Here is a 16,095-nt window from a genome sequence, read left to right as displayed (position 1 = left end):
GCTGAGGGCTCCTGTTTGTGCTGCCTGCACGCAGCCACAGCTGGGCAAGCTGAAAGTCCCACGTGTGCTCATCAGTCAGTGGGCATGGGCTGCTCTTGCCTTTTTCCAAAGTCCCTAATTCTGTGTCAGTGAAGCCATCAGGCCTCCTGGAGGTGACCTCAGCCTGCATCCCTGCATTGTCATCACTGGAGAAGGCATCAAACTTGTGGAGCTCAGAACAAAACTCAGAGAGCAGCAATTGGCATTAATGCAGTTTGAAGAATTGAGTTGTTGGGAGTTTTATCTTGGCTTGAATTTATATTCAATTTCAGTAACTCTGTTTAAGGATTGGGGTTATATTTCATCTTAAGAGATCAGTTGTACAAAAATGCTACATGGGATGAATTTTACAATTCCCCAAGCAGTTTGTCTGAGCTCCAAAGTACCCCTCAATGAAAACTGAAGCTTGCCAGCTTAGCTCAGCTGACCATGTAGAAAGCCACGTGGATTCTTTAAAAAGACATTGGGTTTAGTAGTGCTGACATCTAGTTTTACTGCAATAGTCTGAGTTTTTATTAAAAAGAGAACACGATTGAAGGTATTAGGTAGCTTCTTATATCTCACCCACCACTTGGACTTTGAGTAGCCCTGCTCACATTGTCTGAGTGGCCAGCATCAGCCTCCTGCTCATCAGCCACCTGCTCAGCCTCTCATCTTCACCCAACCCTTCACTCCTGCAGGTGTGCAACTCTAAAAAGGAGCCCCATGCAAGAACACACTTCTCCTCTCCCTCTGAGGTCTGCAGTGGCCTTTGTGCCCCAGAGGAAGCTTGGGCCACACTGTAGGGAAACAGTTTCCCTTCTGGTTGAGTTTTACCTACCTTAGACAGTCCCACTTTGCCAAAAGAACAGAATTAGGAACTGTGTTTCAGCTGTGCTTTTCAGCTGCATTTGGAGACACCAAAGTGAAATAATCCCACTGAGTGCTGCCAGCAATCCAGTAGCAACCCACCATTATCAGTAATGGAAACTAACTTGAGGAAACCTTAACCAAACAGTTTCCTGAACCCTTAAAACCTGGGTATTAAACCAGATGCAGCAATTGCCAGACCTCTCTGAGGAGGCTACAGGCACACCAGCCTTTGTTTCCTGTTCTTTATTTTATGTCCCCTGTTAACACTTGGCTGTGGTGAGTGGCAGACTCAGTCCTTGAGCATCTGCAAAGGTGTCAGTCAGTGCACATTTTCCTGGCAGTGCCTCTGAGATGTGAAACCGGGGGAAGGAGGGCTGGGAGCCCTGGGAAGGGCCATGGGGAGAAGGATTGGGAACCTTGGGAAAGGCTCAAGGTCCTCTCTGTACGGACTGTGCTTATGAGCAATATTTTTCCCCCAAATACACCAAGCGAGATTTGAGATTTTTGCTGAAAAAACCCAACAGAATGGAGAAACTAAAAAAAAAAAAAAAAAAAAAAAGCCACACAAACCCGGCCCCCCCAAAACCCTGGAAGAAAAAAAAATCACTAGAGAAATGGAGAGGCCTTTCCAGGCTTCTTGTGGGTCTGGGGCACAAGGTTCTGCTCGCAGTGCTGATCCTGGCCCTGATCCCAGCTCTGGTCCTGGTCCCAGTCTGATCCTGGCCCTGCCATGATCCCAGTCCTGGTCCCGGTGCTGATGCTGGTCCCGATCCCAGCCCCGGTCCCAGTCTGATCCCAGTCCCGGTCTTCATCCTGGCTCTGGTCCCAGCCTGATCCTGGCCCTGGTTCCAGCCCTGCCATGATCCCAGTCCCGGTCCCGGTGCTGATGCTGGTCCCAGCGCTGATGCTGATGCTGGTCCCAATCCCAGCCCTGGTCCAAGTCTGATTCCGGTCCCGGTCTTCATCCTGGCTCTGGTCCCGGTCTGATCCTGGCCCTGGTCCCAGTCCTGATCCCTGCCCTGGTCCCAGTCTGATCCTGGCCCTGGTCCCGGTCCCGATCCCTGCCCTGGTCCCGGTCCGATCCCGGTCTGATCCCGGCCCTGGTCCCGGTGTGATTCTGGTCCTGGTTTGATCCCAGTCCCGATCCCTGCCCTGGTCCCGGTCCTGATCCCGGCTCTGGTCCTGATCCTGATCCCTGCCCTGGTCCCGGTTCGATCCTGGTCGCGGTCCCGATCCCGGTCTGATCCAGGTCCGATCCCGGTCCCGGTCCCGATCCCTGCCCTGGTCCCGGTCCGATCCGGATCCCGGTCTGATCCCGGTCCCGGTCCCGATCCCGGCTCTGATCCAGGTCCGATCCCGGTCCCGGTCCCGCCGCCCGTTCCTTATCCGCTGGCGCCACCTGGCGGCCGCCGGGCGCAGTTCGCGGTGCTCTTGGCAGGAGGAGGCGGAGGGGGAGGAGGAGGAGGGGGAGGATGGTGATGGTGCCCTTGAGCCGCAGCAGGAGGAGGGCGAGGGCCACACCGGGCGAGGGGAGAGGCGGATTCCCTCTGCTCCTCCGTGTGCGAGCAGCCTTGGACTTCTGGGAGCAGCTCCAGCAGCTTCGGCAGAGTCGTGTCTTGTCCTGCCCTCCAAGGGTCATTGGACAGCACATCTGCCCAGTCCCTCAGATCATCCCACTGCATCTGAGCAAACCTTCAAGGAAAAGTGTTGTTCTGGAAGGCAGACATCTCTTTAAAGAAGAGCTGCAAGCAGAATGCCCGTGTGAGTCCGTGCAGGACATTAGCATTCAGGGGGTGTCACTGCTGTCCCCAGCAGTGAGGCTCAGGTAAAGCTGTCCTTCACAACCAGTAACCACTGGAAATGGAAGGCTGGAAAATCAAAGCTAAACTGTGTGTGGGCGTCTGAGTACGAAAGGATAAATCTAATAGAAATATCCTTCAGCCAAACTGAGAAATCAGAGCAAGGCCTTTACTTCTGTCAACAGAAACGCAGTGGAAATTGGAGGGACAAGGCTGCCATTTCCAATTGACCATCGCCATGGAAACACCTCTCCATGTCAACACTTGGTGGAGCAGGATATGGGCAGCAAGGCAGGAATGGGCAGTTGGACAAAGGACCCACTCACACTCCCAGCAGCACTTTGGGGATTTTTAAAGTGCTTTGTGTGGGTCAGGAGTGGCTGAGGGCAGGACTTCTGACACCAGGGCTTGCAGCAGGCTTCAAAATACATTGAGAAACAGAAAGCTGGCAAGCAGAAACCTGACCTTGATGGTTGTAGATATCCCAGCTCTATCAGTCTAACCAACTTACCAGTTTCATGTAGGAGATGTCATCGTTGTTACTCAAGCAGCAAAAGACCAAACTGAGGCAAAGGAGCCACATGTAGGGTATAGGGAATGACTTCATCATGTCCTGTACATGTACATGTATGTGTAAGCTGTGTTTTTGGGGGTGGTATGGAAGAGCAAGGTCTTTGGAATAAAATCAGGAAGTGTAAAATGCTTAAAGTGGCAAAGAAAAATGTCTAAGAGTATTCAGAAAGGGTGAAATGATCAGATTTAAATGTGGGAGGGTATTTTAGGGATAAGTTTTGCTTAGGGTAGAGAAACCAGAGGGAGGGAAACAGGGAATGGTGTTAGGGCTAGAATGATGATGAGACAGTGAGGTGGAGTTCAGGTGATGGGGAGGAGGAAGATATCTGCAAGACAGAAGGACTGCAGACCTGGAAACTGTGGAGGACTGAGCACCAGCAGCAGCAGCAGAAGGCAGAAGAAGTCAGGGTGTTTTAAGAAACTTGGACAGTCATATGTTTCTTTGTGCAAGTTTCCCTTGGATTCTGAGCAGCCTTTTTGCTGGTAATTCAGATCTCATCTTTCATTCCTTTGCTCATGGTGGTCAAAGTCCTGGCAGTGCTAATGAACGAGGAGCTGCTGGGCACTATCAGAAGGTCATTTTCATTGCCTTTTCTTCAAAAGGGAAGAAAGAGAAGAAAGGTGAGAGCCCAAGCTCATCGAAAGAGATTGCATTAGCACTGTGAGTTATGGACCTTCCCCAGGCTCCCTGCTCTGCTGTGAGCACCCAGTGCAGCACCAGGGGCTCTGCCTGGCTGCGCTGCCTCGCACTGCAGGAGCTGTGCAGGAGGAATGTGTTGCTGCTGTAATGCAGCAGCTTTAGACCCCTCCATGCTATCACTGAAAAGGAAAGTGTTGAAGCAGTTCACAGCTTTCATTTTAAATTATCAGGAAATGCAGTAGGAGTCTGAACAGGAATCTGGATTAAAATCCTTTCCAGAATTTCTGCTAAGCTTCAGACTTTTTTTCCCCCCCTTTTGTGTTCATATATTATGGCTATATTTAATCAAACATTGTTCTACAGTGGTTTCACTTCTTAAACCACTAAGAAGCAGGAAGAGTATGTGTGTATGCTTTTTATTAGCCTTCCTTTCATAATGCACTTTCTTGCCTTTAGAAATCTCCTTTCCTGCTGATTCATTATGTGTCAGGAAGCCAAGCGTGACATGTTAAAAGCCATCTTGATAGTGTTTGGTATTCAGTACTAACAATTCACCAGGCACAGGAGTCTTTCTTTAAAAGAGGGAGGAAGAAAATCTGCATATTGGATGTGCCAAGATAGTGGATAATTTGCATTAAGCATCCAGACATTCTTTTTTCGCAATCTGTCACCCTTCACTGGCTTTTTATTTTATAACCTTCATAGCATATGGGGAACATAAGTACCAAAAAAAGTGGCACCACGTGGACAGAAGCTGGAGCCAGTGCCCTTTAGGATCAGCTGGAGAAAGGCTAGGGAAGGACCTTTCCTCAGCAGCAATTGATCCTCAATGGGACTTTGCTATGCTGGAAGGACCTGAAAATAATAGGCATGGTTCTCTAAGTACCCAGCTATAAAGTTGTCCATTATGCCTTAGCTCCTAGCTCACAGCTTGATTCACACTTAAGAACCATCATCATGAATATACAAACCCCGAGCCATGATTCACTCTCCAGACTTGCCCCCAGCACGATGGGCTGCTCATCCCAGGATTTAGAAGCAGTAGGGAGCGGCTCTGCCATCCTGCAGTAAAATAGATTTTCTGTACCAACAACACAGACACCAGCTCACTTCTTTAGCAAAGTGTTTCTGAAGTAACCAGAAATTACTTAATGCAAAGTTTCTCAATACAGTTCAGTGACTTTGTGTTGTATAGCTGAAAGCATCCAAAACACTTGACTGCATTGTAATCTCCCTGACAATGTATTTTTTTTGTAAAATTGGTGCTTGAACATCACTTATTAGACATAATATCACTGGTGACAGAACAATGTATCTTAAATAATAAAACGAATGGGAGCAGAGGTAGTGAAGTGGCAAGCGTGTCTTAGATGTAATAACAGAGACTGAGTGTTAAGAGGAAATCCAAAACTGTGAAAGTACTAGAAAGCAAAATCTGTTGGGTACAATAACAATGAATGTGGTCATCAAACAAACATAGAGGGACTTATTACGAAACTATCTGCAACACTTTAAATACTGATATGGGGAAGAATACTTGAAAACCCAATTTAGAGTATTTCTGCAGGTTATCCAGCCTGGCCAATAGCAATGTGAATTCTGCAGTATAAAACTAGACCAAGATGAGACGCTGTTAGACAAAGTGACATTAGTGGGTGATGAGGCAGTACAGCAACAGGTAACAAAAAAAGCAATAAAACTGCTTCACAGAGCAGATCCAAGAGCTCTGTTCCACCAGCTGCGTGTGACACACTCAGTGAGCAGCATCAAAGAGGAGAACAGGAGACTGGATATGCTGCCCCTGTGACCACAGCCATCAGATGTCACAAACATCCCTTCATTTGCTTCTGATCTCCTTACACAATGCTGCTCTTGGCTTGTTCACTGTACAGGAGCATCAGCCCAGTGTGCTGTTGCCAGGATTTCACCCCTTCACATCAGGGACCCTCACCACGCAGGGATCTGTGTCTTTACTGCAAAGCCTAAGTCCATGGAACTTCTAGATTTGGTTTTGTGTATTCTGATTTAAGGATTTTAGAACACAACATGCAAGGAACGTGCCTTGATAGACTGTGGCAAAGACACTCCTGAAAAGAAACTGCCAGGCATGAGGACACCTTGGAAATGATGTTGTCCTTTATCAGCACTTTCCAAAATCTGCACGTGAGCTGTAGTGCATTTAAAGGATAAATAAATAACGTGCACGTATAAATTGCTCATAGAGACATTAAAGGAGACAGAAGATGCTTTGAGTCAGTTATTATGGATAAGATATTTTATAAGTGCCATTTCCATTGTAAGTCAGGTTGCAAATATCACTGTTACAGGAAATTCTGCAACTAAAATATTCTGAGAGGGAGTCTTTATTCAGATCATGTACCTGCATGCAGTCTAGCATTCTTATTTAACTAGCTAACAGGCCCAGAGAGTTCCCAAGAAAAGAGCTCCAGTTTGCAATGTGTTCTGTAACATCACCCTCCTGTCCATTTTCCCATATTACTAAAAGGTCATCCAAGTCTGAGGAGGAACTCACACAGTGTCTGTTAGTCACTCCCAAAAAATGAGTCAGCCTTCACTACTGCCACCCGGGATCTGACAATGAAGACCTGGCAGAAGGTTTGCATTTACTTTTACTCTGGTGTATTTTTGGCTGCTGATTTTACTATAAAGCTGGTTTTGTTTTCATATTAGACAGAAAAAGATTCTAAAACACTCTTTGGAATTACACTGCTTTACTTCAATGGAACCAAATCTTTTGTTGTTTTTGGGTTTTCAGTGAAGGTTGCTGGCAGTACAGAGAGTCATTGCAGGTGCACAGAGTTCCCTGTTAGCAGAAGACTGAAATAGAGCCAGATACTCCACTGAGGAGTTCTTCCTCTATATGTACCTAATTCAGGAATTGCCTTTAGAAGCCTGTTGATACCAAGGAGCAGAGGATAGTAAACCAGTATCCATTACTGTTGCTTTTTATAGGTCTCCTTTCAGTTCTGACAGAAAGCAGCAGGAACGGATTTTTGCTGGTTTTTGATGGTTTTGGTGTGATTTTGAAGTTTCTGATGGGAAATTTTACTGTTCTCTTTGCAGTTCATGGCATCAAGTGGACATGCAGCAATGGCAACAGCAGTTCAGGGTTCTCAGTGGAACAGCTCGTGCAGCAGATCCTCGATAGCCACCAGACCAAGCCCCAGCCTCGAACACACAACTGTCTCTGCACTGGTACCTTGGGTGAGTACCTCAGGAGAGCACAGAGTGACTCAGCTTCATCCAGTTTGGGAGCAGGGTTTGTAGTACTGAAGTGATAAAAATGCTGTCTCATGAAACACTGGGACACAATGAACTCAGAGCTGACAGAAGTCTCAAGCATAAAAAAAAGCAGCTGGAACTTCTAGGGAAAATGTCAATGCATTCTAATAAATGCAGTCCATACATGACCTGCTCAAAAAGATATATTCTCTTCTATATGTGCAAATTCTGTTACCAAAGCCTCAAAATCTAATGTTCTTCCAATGTCACCCTCTGAATTCATTGCCTTGCATCTCACTTTTTTTGGGAAGTGCTCAGGTGGTTAATGGCAAGGTATCACTGAGATAAGATAGGTCTTATTTAGGTATCATGAAAATACAGGTCTCTTTCCTGTTAAAGGAGATGACCTTGTTTTGGATGACAGTACAGCAGCAAGAAACAGCATCCTGAGTGTTAGCATTTCCTACAGACAGTGGGAAGCTAAGTGATTCACTTTCCAATTCATCTGCTTTAGAGCTGCTCCTTTATAGCACTTTGGTCAAATAAAGTATATGACACATTAACTAGTCTTTAGCAAAACTTATAAAGGAAAGTTGTCAGTGCTTCAAAGGGTTTTTTTTCCCTTTTTTTTCTTGAGCAGTTGCATTATACAATCAAGGCTTAAATAGGAATGATGACCTCTGAAATACCTGAGTTTGGATTAAAATTCACCCCTTAAGGCTCAGCATTTGATCCAGGCTTGCAGATCTGAACATGAATCCTTTTATTCTTCCCTTTGATGTTTTGTCTTGTGCTAAGTCTGCTCAGTGCTTTTTAACATAACAGTATTGCTTTGTTTTGTAACTGGCTTGCACATTGACACACACATTCCCAATCCCTTATTGTCATCCCCAAATACAGCAGCATGAAAGCCTTTCCCTTGTTCCTGCTCATTTCTATACCTAGGAGAATAGAGAGATTTAATATTGTATTTAGTCTCAAAAGCACTGTCTTGAACTACTTTAAGTGACCTCATTCAAATCTTGAACACATAATAGAGAAGTTCCCCTTCAAGGGCACGCAACAAACGATTTAGCAAATTGCAGTGGCTCCATGGTTGCTTTATGGTGCCCAGAAGATGGCATCTGTAATTGTAGCCATGAGCTATAGCAAGGAGGCTCCTTTCACCCTTCAGTCATTCTCCAATTCTGTGATTAATGTTCTTACCTCATTCTAGGGAAAATTAATCAATTAAGGAAAGAAACATCAAAAATTCATGGGCTGCTGTTCTTGAAACAGCAAAAGCAGTCCCTGCACCAGAGTTTGTGACTAAGGTGCTTTGCAGACAGAATTGTTTACTTCATCCTGCCTGATTACAAGCTCTCAAGAATGATGTTACCTTTACAGGCCAGTAAAGGTGCTGGCTGGTTTAAATCATGGAGGATTTCCTTCTGGTGGCCCTTGCTTGAACATTCTTCAGGATCTTCAGTGCTGACTGTGTGCTCTGTGTGCTCCTCTCAGAGTTCAGTGTGTCTGTCAGCACAGGAATGGCTTAGAGTCAAACAGATCATCTTCATGGGATGGCAGGAATGCTTTGCATGGCTAATGGGTTACTTCTTTAATAATTTGGTTGGCAACTGATAGACAGTGTGATGACAGGAAGATGTGGGCTACAGTCTAGGCAGTAGCGTGATGCCAGGGACAGGAGCATGATGTGGCATCTGTCACTTCCAGATTACTCATCAGCATCCATGCCCTTAGAGTGTTTGTCAAACTTCCCAACTGACAGCAGCAGCGCTTGCTCTGCAGACTTTGCACTGAGATTAGGCACATTTAAACAACTGTGAAACTTTGTCACAGATGCTGATTCCCCTCTGCCTGATTGGGGCAGGGAGGAAGGGGGCAGATGCTACGTGGGGTGAGGGTAGGGGTGCCTATGTGCCTGTTTGTGAGGTCGCTGTCATTGTGTGCAGTGTATTAGACAGGACCTGTGCTTCTGGCACTGGTGAGAAATTTGTTTTACTTCCAAGGTCTCTTCTGCCCTCTCATGTGTGTCCTCACTCACTCTCACACATGTATGCACAAGCACAGCTGTCCCTTGCCACAGCCACAAGATACACAAATAGCACTGTCCTAATTTTGCATTTACTGAACCTCAAATACTGTTGTTTTCTGGCACAGGGGCAGGAAGCAGTGTGCATCACAAGTGTAACAGTGCCAAACACCGCATCATATCACCAAAGGTTGAACCAAGGACAGGTGGGTACAGCACTCATTCAGAGGTACAAAATAACGATGTCTCTGAAGGCAAGAACGAGCACAGTCATGGCAAGGCCTCCAGCCGAGAGAAGAGGAACGGCAAAGTGGCGAAACCAGTGTTGCTCCATCAAAACAGCACTGAGGTTTCTTCCACCAACCAAGTGGAGGTCCCTGACACGACCCAGAATTCTCCTGTGTCCATCAGCAGTGGGTTAAACAGCGACCCAGATATGGCAGATAGCCCAGCTGTCACTGGTGTGTCCAGTATGGCTGTAGCATCAGTTATGGGAAGTTTGTCACAAAGTGCCACCGTATTTATGTCAGAAGTCACCAGTGAAGCTGTGTACACCATGTCACCCACGTCTGGCCCAAATCAACACCTTCTGTCCTCAGATGCAGCTGCACAAGGACTGGTACTTGCTGTGAGTTCAGATGGACACAAGTTTGCTTTTCCAACAACTGGCAGTTCAGAGAGCTTGTCGATGCTGCCCAGCACTGTCTCTGAGGAACTTGTGCTCTCCACAACTTTAGAAGGAAATAGGAAAATTCCAGAAACCACCATGAATTTTGACCCAGACTGTTTTCTTAACAATCCCAAGCAAGGGCAGACTTATGGTGGAGGAGGTATGAAAAGTGACAGCATCAATACCAACATAAAGCAGTCACCCACAACAGAACGTAGCTTCAACTTCAATACAACCCTCACAAAAGAAATTAAAACTGAGGACACATCTTTCGAACAACAGATGTCCAAAGAAGCATTTTCCTCCACTTCTGCATCTAACACTCTCACACTCAGTACTGGTTCAGGTTTACTTCCATCTGGAGGAGGTCTGAGCCCAAGTACCACCCTGGAGCAGATGGACTTCAGTGCCATTGACTCTAACAAGGACTATTCTTCCAGCTTCAATCAGACCATCCAGAGCCCTCACGTCCATCAGACCCCTTCCCCCAGCTTCTTTCTGCAGGATGCCAGCAAACCTCTTCCCCTTGAGCAAAACACTCACAACAATTTGAATGACACAGGTAGCTCATTTGTGAACACGTTAGGAATCTCCAGTGTGAAAACAGAGCCCTCGTCCCAAACCACTTCCAACTGTAATGGCACAGTGGAAACCAGAATAGAGTCCACCTCTTCTCTCCAGCTCATGCAGTTCCAAGCAAACTTCCAGGCTATGACTGCAGAAGCTGAAGTTCCCATGGAGACCTCCCAGCAGGCAGAAGGAAATGAAAATCTACTTAAATCAGGGGATCTTCAAGCCTGCAACACAGAACACTACTTGCAGCCTGAGGCCAACGGGGGTATCAGGAATGGAAATAACCTCCCTATTCTCCAAGGAAACATGGTACAAGGACTCTATCCTGTGGCCCATCCTAGCTTAAATAACTCCTCCAACATGGAGCTTAACTTAGACCACTTTGACATCTCCTTCAGCAACCAGTTTTCTGATCTAATTAATGATTTCATATCGGTAGAAGGTGGGAGCAATGCTCTGTATGGACACCAGCTGGTATCAGGTGACAGTGCCGGACTGTCTCAGCCTGAGGACAGTAACAGAGCGACGTACAACCAGGCCGAAATGTGCATTCCTTGCTGCAGCCCTCAGCAAGCCAACATGCAGCTCAGCAGCACGGAGAACGGAGCCAGCACCATGGCATACATGCACGTGGCTGAGGTGGTCTCGGCAGCTGCGGCACAAGGCACTTTGGGGCTGCTGCAGCAGAGTGGGCGCTTGTTCATGGTGACAGATTATTCACCAGAATGGTCTTACCCTGAGGTAAGTCCAGGGCTTTCACTCACTGTTGTTTACTGCTTTATCTTTTCGTTGCTTTAAAAAGGGAACTGTTTTGTTAAAGCTGTGAAAAGGCTTTTTAAATATTTCTCTCCAAGTCAGAGCATTCAAGGCCACTTGCATGTCTGAGTTTACTTTTAATTAAGCACTTCATTATCCTGACAGGGCCCTTTCTTCACTTAGGAAGCATCTGAACAGAAAGGTATTGTTTCATTGAAAGCTGAGTCTTTCCCACATGATGGCTTCATGGTGCTACCTAGGCCCAGTAGAACAGTAGAGTTTGCAAACTGGAGCCGTTCCTTAAATTTGTCACTGATGTTCCTAGTAGAAAAACTCAAGGCCAGCACAGCTTTAATGAGTTCAGCATTTCCCTCCATCTCACTTCCAAATCAGTCACATGCCCCATAAGCTGAAAATGGCAGCAGTACAGACTTGCTGACGTGAAGGAGTGCGTGAGGAAAGAGACTGAGCCACTTAAAGAAGAGGAAGAAAAAAGGGGGGTTTGTTTTCATAGGCCCGGCCTCCGAGCCCTGTGGTGTCTGTACGGAGGTGTGCGGTAGCTGCTCAGGGCCGGTCTCCCCGCAGCGCTGTGCGGTTCTCGGGGGATGCGGCCCCGTGAGGGTGATGGGGCCGCGCCTGGACATTCCCGGCCTTCGCCGGGCGGCCCGGGTCGGTACCGGGGAGCCGCAGTGGGCTGGGAATGGCACCGGGCCGAGAGCGGCACCGGACTGAGAGCGGCACCGGGCCGGCTCCGGGAGGGGCCACAGCGGGCTGGGAGAGGCACCGGGCCGGGAGCGGTACCGGGCTGAGAGCGGTACCTGTGGCCCCGTCCCCCCGGGCTGCCCGTGCCCGGCTGTGTCCCTGCCTGTGCTCGGCTGTGTCGCTGTCCCTCCCCGTGCCCGGTCCTGTCCCTGTGCCTGCCCGGCTGTGTCCCTGTCCATGCCCGTGCCCGGCTGTGTCGCTGCCCGTGCCCAGTCCTGTCGCTGCCCGTGCCCGGTCCTGTCCGTGTCCCTGCCGTGCCCGGCTGTGTCGCTGTCCCTGCCCGTGCCCGGCTCTGTCCCTGTCCCTGTCGCTGTCCCTGCCCGGCTGTGTCGCTGTCCCTGCCCGTGCCCGGCTCTGTCCCTGTCCCTGTCGCTGTCCCTGCCCGGCTGTGTCGCTGTCCCTGCCCGTGCCCGGCTCTGTCCCTGTCCCTGCCGTGCCCGGCTGTGTCCCTGTCCCTGCCCGGCTGTATCGCTGCCCGTGCCCGGCTGTGTCCCTGTCCCTGCCCGGCTGTGTCCCTGTCCCTGTCCCTGCCCGGCTGTGTCCCTGTCCCTGCCGTGCCCGGTTGTGTCGCTGCCCGTGCCCGGTTGTGTCCCTGTCGCTGCCCGTGCCCGGCTGTGTCCCTGTCCCTGCCCGGCTGTGTCCCTGTCGCTGCCCGTGCCCGGCTGTGTCCCTGTCCCTGCCCGGCTGTGTCGCTGCCCGTGCCCGGCTCTGTCCCTGTCCCTGTCCCTGCCCGGCTGTGTCCCTGTCGCTGTCCCTGTCCCTGCCCGGCTGTGTCCCTGTCCTTGTCCCTGCCCGGCTGTGTCGCTGCCCGCAGCGGCCGCCCGAGGGCAGCACGGCCGCGGGGAAGGGGCGGCGGGCGCGTTCGGCCGCGCTCCTCCCCAGCCGGGGCCTCTCCTCTCATGCTTGGGTCTCTCCCTTTTTTCCCTCACAGGGAGGAGTGAAAGTCCTGATTACCGGCCCGTGGCAGGAAGCCAGCAATAATTACAGCTGTCTGTTTGATCAGATCTCAGTGCCTGCATCTTTAATTCAGCCAGGGGTACTGCGCTGCTACTGCCCAGGTAAGGAGCACTGCTCTCCTGCATCTGGTGATTTCAGAGCCTCGTTATGTCATATACATGTACAAAAGTGCATAGGCATTGAGAAGGTTTTCATTTTTCTTTGACCAATTTAGTGTGAGAATAGCAATTTGGCATCTTGATACATCACAACAGATCACAACAAATACTATTCAGAATCTCTGAATAAACTTGAAAGTAATTATTTGAAATAATTTAAAATAATTCTAAGCATTCACTTTGTTTTGAAAGAGCAGATTAAAGAGTTGCTGTTATTCAGGGGTGCACTGATTGCTCTGCTGACTCGATTTGCTTACATTTTGCCCTTTGCTACTTACAGCATGAGAACACCTCTAACCTCCCCACAGAGATTTTCAATAGTATGGCCCTCAGTATATGACTTCAGGTGGATGCAGAATAACTTGGTTTTATTGCTAGGCCCCAGCTTTCCACTGGAAATGTAGTGAGGCTGCTCAGTCTTTAGAAACACGTTATTCTGCCTTTTGCCAGAGCAACCCATTAGATGAAAATCTCCATGACCGAATATACCAGCTGGTATTTTGGACTTTTGAATTGTATAGTCACAAAAATACTGTTCAGTGCTCTGTCTCTTCACCTGTTCTCAGCTCAATACTTAGCACATGGGGGTAATTCTAGCTGGGGGTTTCTTGGGGAGTTTTCTGTCTTACAACATGTACTTTTCCTTTTAGCTCATGACACTGGGCTTGTGACTTTGCAAGTTGCCTTCAACAATCAGATCATCTCCAATTCTGTGGTATTTGAATATAAAGCCAGAGCTCTGCCAACCCTGCCTTCCTCCCAGCATGACTGGCTGTCCTTGGACGGTAAGGAGCATGGGATATTCCTTAAGAAAGCACACCAGATGTAGAGCTGTGAATGACAGAGCAGCTCCTGCTGGGGAGGGGTGTAGAGGGGCAAGTTTGTTTTGACAGGAAGCAATGTTAATCAAAGTGGCAATGTTAATCAATGTCCTCTCATTGAAAAGTCTTACTAGTTCTGTTGGTGCAAACAAAATGTTGCTGCTTTTTATACAGGGTGACAAAGGGGTGGCATTTTTTGTCTGAACAGAAAGCTGATCATACTGCTCAGTTCCTAGAAGGAAAGAAGCATTTACCCTGGAATTGTCTTTCCTGAAAAATCTGAAACTTGAGCTTGCCTAGAAAAATGTGTGTTTATTTAATCAGAAAATGGGGAGATAGTGAGGCATGTACAAGAGTGACATCCCAAACAGATTGGGATGGTACCACTTTCAAAGAGCAGCATGGAGACAGAGCACTGTGGGTATTGCAGAGTGAAGAGAGGTTTGTGATGTGGCTGCAGAAGCATGGCTGCAAACAGAAATAGAACTGGGTCTTACACAAAGTCTTATGTTTAGCATCAAAATCGAATTTGCTTGTCTTGAGAGGATTGTAAGAGTCTATAGGTGCTTTTCATCTGCTGTCAGGGCCTCCTGCTGCCTGTGGAGTGCAGCTGATAGCGTGTGATGGTGATTGGTACTCAGTGTTAGCAGTCTCTCCAGGGCTGCAGTGCCAAGTGGGCAGGTTTTGAATCCCTTGTTTGACAGTTCCCTCAGTGTTGCTGAACTCGGAGGAGCTGAGAAGGTGGCTGTGAGTGCAGCCTCTGGTGCCCCTCAGTTTCTCTGGGTGCTCTTGGTTAGCAGCCCAGCTCTCAATGAGAGGTTGTTATGCTGTGGTGATGGTGGAAGGGAGGGGGACTGCAGCAGTGAACAAACTAGGGCATTGCTAACAGGGAGGCAAAAAAAAAAGTAAGAGGACCGCTGCATTGCAGAGGCCCTTCAGGGAAAAAGACTGAATAATTATACTAACCATGACTTATCAGAAGCCTCTGCCTTGATGCACAGTGCTCCAAAGGGAGAAAATTACACTATTATTTAAAGGACCAGTTACGTCTTCTAATTTACTGTTAGAGAACAAATGTTAGCATAGCTAGCCGAGGTAAAATCTAATGTGAGTCGATTCTATCAATTGAATAAATACACAAATCCCTGACTTCTCTGTTTGCTTTCATTTCCTTGCTTAAAATCCTTGCCCTACTGAGTGTCATGTAGTCTTGAGGGAAGATTTTCAAGGAAGATTTTCGAGGAATATTTGTAGTCACAAAATGTTGACAAGAATTTTAAAATTCTTTTTAATTAACTCAGTGGAACACTCTGATTTCGTTTGCACTGCATTGTTAAAACACAGTTCATGATTCCAGCTGGAATGACCAGAGAGATGGGGTTAACAGCCATACCCAGGAACACCCTAGGAAAAGAATAAGTTTAGATAAACAATTCCTTTCCACAAATCCTTTTAAAATAAAGTCAAAGTCACTCTATATGTGAACTCTGTTTTCTGTTTTCAGACAGAAATCACTATCCTTTTTTTTTGAGCACAGCACAAGTACTAGCCTTTGGGATCAGGGAGAAGTCCTGCTAATGACTGGGAAGGGTTTGAGACCATGTCCCACCACACTCCTCCTCCTAGGACTGAATTGAGCCGTGTGTAGGAATGGGCAGAGGAGTTTGAAGGGAGCATGTTCTTCACCATCCTCTGAAGGGATCCTTCGTCTGCTGTGCCATGAAGGATTGTGCACCCTGTTCTGAACTATACAGAGATTCTTGTTTTAGTCTGAGTTTTCCTTGCTTCACACCATGGATGAGTTAGATTTTTTACAAATGGACAGTTGACCTAGCTGCTGATGTTCTTGCCGGTTTTTTTTCTAGTTAATGAGAATAGTGGTGTTCTTTCATTACAAAGCAAACCTTTTTCTCATAAAGGAAGTACTCTCATGTGATCCTCCTCTCTGCTGATAAACTTGGCAGCCTTTTCTGTTTTCTATGTGAAACTCAGTTCTCAGAAGCCATGTATTTTTATAGCCATTTGACCTCACTTTTCATTCACTGTCTGTAGAGAGGTTCTTTTAAGAAAGAAAAACAAAAAGCAAATGAGGCTTGAAGAACTGAAGGCTGAAGGGCAGAGATCTTCTCACAGCAGATGCATAACAAATTATAAAGACATTTCAGTACAGATTCCCAATGGAAAGCACGTGTGCAGAAGGCTTTGCTGCTTTCATACAGT

The 16,095-nt window shown here is 47.6% G+C and overlaps 1 protein-coding gene across 8 annotated transcripts in view; it reads left to right on the top strand.

The window, feature by feature from the left end:
- Positions 1-16,095, top strand: part of CAMTA1 (calmodulin binding transcription activator 1) — a 235,568-nt gene that overhangs the window by 183,051 nt on the left and 36,422 nt on the right. For all 8 annotated transcript variants that reach the window (XM_033079399.2, XM_033079396.2, XM_042779950.1 and 5 more), the window contains 4 exons: positions 6,988-7,128; positions 9,307-11,162; positions 12,871-12,997; positions 13,705-13,839. In XM_033079399.2, coding sequence (XP_032935290.1) covers positions 6,988-7,128; positions 9,307-11,162; positions 12,871-12,997; positions 13,705-13,839 — 2,259 coding nt within the window. The remainder of the gene's footprint in view (positions 1-6,987; positions 7,129-9,306; positions 11,163-12,870; positions 12,998-13,704; positions 13,840-16,095) is intronic.

This window comes from Catharus ustulatus, chromosome 24 (assembly GCF_009819885.2).
Source record: "Catharus ustulatus isolate bCatUst1 chromosome 24, bCatUst1.pri.v2, whole genome shotgun sequence".
NCBI lineage: Eukaryota > Metazoa > Chordata > Aves > Passeriformes > Turdidae > Catharus > Catharus ustulatus.
The sequence above is the reverse complement of the archived record's forward strand: the minus strand, read 5'-3'. Positions and strand labels throughout refer to the sequence as shown.